At 41.7% G+C, this 6,000-nt stretch overlaps 1 protein-coding gene across 2 annotated transcripts in view; it reads left to right on the top strand.

Moving 5' to 3' along the window:
* The first annotated feature begins 1,823 nt into the window (after nucleotides 1-1,823).
* Nucleotides 1,824-6,000, top strand: part of LOC141162503 (uncharacterized) — an 88,681-nt gene continuing 84,504 nt past the window's right edge. For both annotated transcript variants that reach the window (XM_073648676.1, XM_073648675.1), the window contains exon 1: nucleotides 1,824-1,951. In XM_073648676.1, coding sequence (XP_073504777.1) covers nucleotides 1,906-1,951 — 46 coding nt within the window. In that variant the 5' untranslated portion in view covers nucleotides 1,824-1,905. The remainder of the gene's footprint in view (nucleotides 1,952-6,000) is intronic.

The following is a 6,000-nucleotide window of genomic DNA, read 5'->3' as shown; positions in this document are numbered from 1 at the left end:
GATTGTGCAGCGTGATAGTATAACCCCCAACTGGAGGGGTATGGCCTCAGGGCAGCCGACGTGGATGATGGGGGGTAGCAGGAACCACTCGGAGACGGTACTGTGTAGTTCAGGGTCTTTACTGGTGACAAAGATAGACCCTCCCGGAGTACTGGCTAGCGATTGGGGCCTGGTCAGTCCTTGAGCAGATGGGATCTCCCCTGGCCAGGCGGAGTTGTAGGCCTCCCAAACTAATGATACTCTTCTGGCTACCTTGCTAGAGGCGGGTATAAGTAGCCCACGTCCCTGAGTGTACCGTGTGGTGCTCACCCGTATGGCCGGTGACTCGGGGCCTTCGGGTTTCTGGGCCAGAGGACCTGCAATCCCCTGCCGGTCGGTTTCTGCTGCTGGATAGGAGTTAGTCCCCACAGCCTCGGACTCCGGGTCCGGTGATAACTTCTCAGTCAGGGCGAGCTCTGCAGCTGCCAGCCCCTGACTCCTTGTAACACTGCTCCCACAGAGCTCCTGTTGTTTCTTCCTATATTTGCTTCTTTTCTCTGCTTCTTCTCTACTCACTCACCCTGCCTCAGCCCTAGGTTTATATAGGGGAAGTTCTTCCCCTCCCAGGACTGGGCAGGAGGTGTGGCATGCATAGGATCCCTGACCAAGAGACCTCCCACCTGCTCTCAGACATAACATTGCTGTTACTGTGGAAAACCAGACCCCTGGGGTGCCACATATACTCGGGCGAGCACTGAATATTTACGGCGTGCTCGGTGATATACTTGAATCACTCTCGTGTGCATGATTTGTGACTGTTTGACAGCTTTAATACATGGGAGGAATGTCTATTTCTTACATATTCCTCCCTCGGGTGAGCATGCTCGGCGAAAGGGTTAACAAAACATACTCGCTCATCACTACTCACTGCACAAAAATCAAGCTCTTACTCAACCCCATCAATAGGAAAGAAAAATGTTACGGGTCTCAAAAAATGGCGATACCAGACAAAAAAATTATCGAAAAAAATTGATGCATGTTTGGTATCGCCGTAATCGGACTGATGTGTACAATCGTGTTTCTGTGTCATTTTTCCAGGAATTTTCAAAACCTGAAGCAGAAAACAATGGTCAAAAGATTGAACATATGAACAATAAAGTGGTTTTACAATAGAAATTAATGGGAAGTGTCTTTCAAGTTTTTTTAAGCGATTTTTCGAGTATATCCACGCAGCATCTTACAGATGCAGATACTGAATTTTCCCAAGCGAAACCGCTTCAGGAAAACGTCAGCGGCCATTATTCTGAAGTGGCTTCACCAGCAGCCTCGCCTATGTTCTTGTGCCGCCACTGCTGCAAAAACTCTTGGGAATTCATTTTTATGGGAAATCCACTTTGAAGCTCACGTAAGAACTTTTTGAACCTTTTATTTTCCTGAAGAAGTTTCGTAAAAAAGCTTGGAGGAAAAATTCAAGTGGATGCTTCTCCAAACTACAGGCACTCTCCAATCAAAAGGCTGCACATATCAGTAACAAAACTCTTCAAAAACTCATCAAAACAGCTTTGAGAAATGCTTCAGGAAAAGTAAAACTCCATCAAAAACTACCCCCCCCCCCCCGCAAAAAAAAAATGAACATTTTTTTGTAAGCCGTTGTGGTTTTTGAACATCTAAAAGAAAACTCAGTGTGAATTTAGCCTTATAGTGCTTTTCAAACATGTTCCCTGCAGTGTAGATTTTATCTATGGACAAGACAATTTTTCTTTTAGAAGGATTTCAGAAATCTACCCCATTGCTTTTCTTCCTATTTTTTTTTTTTATACTGGTGATTTTTCTCACAGCGAGTCATGTGACATTATTGGACTTTCCAGTATCTGTACACCCTCGGCTGGTTTACAATGAAGGAAGCTTCACATAACAACACGTCTCATGGCTTCCCTAGGACTTCTGCTGTTCCCTCTGCTGATCCAGACATGTAAGTGTTAATGGGTCGGGGGTTCGAGGGTCCGTCACCCAAATATTAGTCCAGTTGTAGAATTTTGCTGTATGTGTGTGTACAGATACAACACAGTGTTGTGTGTCCTGCACTATATACTGACATCTATTCACTAGGTTTTAGGTCACTAACCCAGCAGCACGTCGTTATGCAGCGAGGGATTCGTTTTGCAAACATGAGCTTGTCGAAATGTTCAATTTTTTGCTCTAGATAGTAAAAAAAAGTTACATTTTGTATAGTTCACAGCAATTTCCTATAAAAACGAACAAAGTTTGTTTTGACTGGGGCACTGACAATGCAAATCACCGCTGCAGTCAATGATTGAGCTGAGCAGCCCTGCTAATGTAGACTGGATGAGCTACTGAGCTCAGTGATTGGCTGCAGCGGTGATGTGCGCTGAGATCCAGGTGCTGATCCTGGAGGCCAAGTGGATGAGTCTTATCTATATTTCTTTTATTAATAGAATTTAGAAGCCACTTTTATAAAAGTGGATAATCCCTTTAAAGCACGTACTTTTCAGAAGTAGAAAAAAAAAAGTATTTTTTTTCTTGCTGTCACTTCTGCAGCTTTTCCTTTTTTTACTCCTTCCCCGTACAATCATAAAAAAATACAAAAAAACTTCCTGTTGTCCAGATCAGGACAGTCACATGCTTCTACCTCTTTAGATAAACCTAATAAAGCATGCTAACTTATCAACCAAATGTTTTTCTTAAAGCCTTTTTTACTTATTTATGAGATAGCCCAAGAGCTGCTGCCTTTATTTGTGGATTTTTGCACAGTGTGATTGCCAGTATTTATACCTAGACAGAGGAGAAGGTTTTCCATTCAAAGTAATTAGACAAAGTGCGCATTGTGTAGAAGGTTCAGTGTGTATGTCAGGTCTCAGCATAAACCTCAATGCGTTCATAGGCCAAAATAATGCCCTTTCTAGTTACTACATGTATGCATTCAGCTTATTTAACTGTCCCAAAAAATGCACCAAACTGAGCTTTCCATTTCAATTCAAAGTTATTAGGCAAAATGTGCATTGCATTTATGAAGTAGGTTCAGCGTTTATATCAGGTCTCAGCATAAACTTGCCAAAATAGGGTCCTTTCTAGTTAGTACACGTATGCATATAGTTTATGTAACTGTCCCCAAAAATGCACCAAACTGAGCTTTTCATTTCCATTTTAAGCAATTAGGAAATGTGTACATTGCATTTGTACAGTAGGTTCATCGTGTAAGTCAGGTTTCAGCATCAACTTCAACACTTTCATGGGTCAACATAGTGTCCTTTCTAGATAGTACATCTATGCATATGTTTATATGCATATGTTTATTTAACCGTCCCCAAAAATGCACCAAACTGAGCTTTCCAATGCAAAGGACAACCCCAAAAAGCATTTGTGGCATATGTTTCCCACACTTCCTCACCAAACTGATCTGGGAAATTATGCCGCCAGGTCATTTTTACAGCATATAAAACACAATAAAATTGATATAAACAAAAAAAACAACAAACAGAATTGCATTTTTTGTCACCACTTCACGGCAGCCATTTTCATTACTTTATATGCTAAAATAAATGGTGCCATTCAAAATCATCAAAAAACAAGCCCTCGTGGCAATGGGGGTGGTAAAATAAAAATCGCCACTGTCAGAGATTAACAGCTATATCTAAGTGGTAAAACTGCAGTGATCAGAGATGGCTCTGATCACTGCTGCTAGAGGAAAGTGCTGGATGAAAACTGACTCCTGTCCTGCGGAGCTGCCTCCAGCTTTATACACCCCAGCCTGATGTAAAAATACATCATGGAGCGAAAATGGTTAAAAGTAAAGATCCAAGAACATTATTCCCAGTGTCCAGAATGTTGGCTAATAAATCATAAAACCTCCAATTTGTGGAGATCCGTATGATCCCTGTACAGATATTATATCATACAACACGATGTAGCAAAGGTCGTCACCACATGAAGACGTTAATGACGTCTTGTAGGAATGTGACCGGAGTATAACAAAGTCCAAAACACCTGGAAAGGGATTGGGCGACATGGACCTCAAGGAATGACCGACTTGCACATCTGCCATTTGGACACGGTCCAGATACATTTTTAGCTTCCGTGTTTAGAAGTAAGATTGTCCCAATTCTATACAGCCAGCAGAGTTCTTGGACACGGCGAGGAAGTAAAACAGAAAGTATAGAAAGCACGTTGGGAAATGCTGAATGTTGTCAATCAGCTCAATTATGTAACCCCAGTGAACGGGAAATCCAGATAATATCTGGATCACGAGGACGATGACATTCACACCATTGTGCAGAGAATGTGCCAAACTCCCAGTAACTGCAACCACTGTGTCCGACATCTACTGAGCCTCTCTGGGAATCAGGGGTGGAATATACTATATCTATTAGATGTATGTGTATGTGTTAATTATGGAATCTCACCACACTGGTTATAAGTAGTATATAGTTCAGTTTCAGAACGACTCGTCTTTGAGAATGAGGAAAGTCCTAACAGAAATGTGTATACATGAAGCGACAATGGTGGACATTGTACTGCCACTTTCTACGCTTCTTAATTCCTATAATTAAAGTGTATGTGTGCACTTACAAGCATGCAAACTGCCTCTTCAGATAGGAAGAGAACTAGAACTCTAGTGCCACCCATTGAAAGTAGCAATCCCAAAAGTCATTATCGACCCTTGCCACAAGACTTAGAATAAAAGCCAAACCAGAATCTCAATTTGTAGATACTGTGTTTCGGGTTGCTGCCCCTCATCAGTGCAAAGTGTGCGATCTGTTTAGCTGGGTGAGAGGCTTCTGATCGGGATACAAGAGGTAACGTCTCTCCTTATGGGGAGTAACATGCCAAGCCTGGCATGCCAATGTGAGGAGGCTTTTAAGCTTCACACTTTGCAAGGATGAGGGGCAGCGCCCCTAAACACTGTGTCTACAAATTGAGATTCTGCATATTAAATTCCCAGAGGAGCATTGTAATGCTTAAAAGTCTCCTCACATTGGCATGCTAGGCTTGGAATGTCACTCTTAACAAGGAGAAGTGTTACCCATTGGATTCCCATTACAAGAAGTCATGTAACGCAAGGGAAGAATGCTCTTTGGTCAGGTTATGACCGGTCCATAATATTTCGTTTTCTTCTTCCTTGTTTAAAGGGGTTGTCCATTTGGAACAAGTTGGATGGATGATAACTTGTAGATAAAGTCCATGCAAATAACATAACCTGCAGTGATCACCAGAATGGGACACTCTACTCCTATAGAATGGAAAAACCAAATATAACCGGCACCGGCGGTAAAGACAAAACATAGAAAAATGGTGAAGGACAAAAAATATTTGATAAAACATTAAATTAAATATTTATTGTTAGTATGTTCAGTAAAAATCCATATAATGGCTTTGTACACACAGAGATTTTGCTGACATTTTGGAGTGGAAACTGAGCAGAACTTCTAAGTTTTTGAGCAGTTTTGCATTTTTGAGGAGGATTTGAAGAGTTTCCTCTCATTTTATGCTCCAACAACGCCTTAAAATACTCTGTGTACACACAGCCAATTGTACATTGGGACAGATATCACAGGCAGAGGATATCAGATAACAAGTTTCTACGTGGACTCACGTAACTAAGTATTCAATACATACAATAATTCAGTATATACATACACGGGTCATGGTAAAGGGCCCCAAATATCAAGATGTATGTACGCTAAGATGAGAATGTAAAAACAGTGAATATTAGCAGGTGAAAGTATGAGCCCAGGTAGCCACCAACACCCGACACGCGTTTCGCATATGAGCTTCATCCGGGGATAGCTCTCTGGCAACACAAGATCTCTTTGAAATAAAGACAGGACCAATGGGATAAGTGCAATTCAATAATTTTATAGTAGCACAGTGAGTGTGCGCTAACACATCAGATACTCGTAGGTATGACCTGGTGACGTCATTTCCTGTGCAACATTGGAAACTGCTTCCAGTTCAAACCAGGACAGAGAAGCGCGATCGAGGTTTGTCTTGCAATCAAAATAA

This window comes from Phyllobates terribilis, unplaced genomic scaffold (genome assembly GCF_046119375.1).
Source record: "Phyllobates terribilis strain yellow unplaced genomic scaffold, ASM4611937v1 Scaffold_9__5_contigs__length_417890890, whole genome shotgun sequence".
NCBI lineage: Eukaryota > Metazoa > Chordata > Amphibia > Anura > Dendrobatidae > Phyllobates > Phyllobates terribilis.
This window is presented reverse-complemented; position numbering and strand designations above follow the sequence as displayed.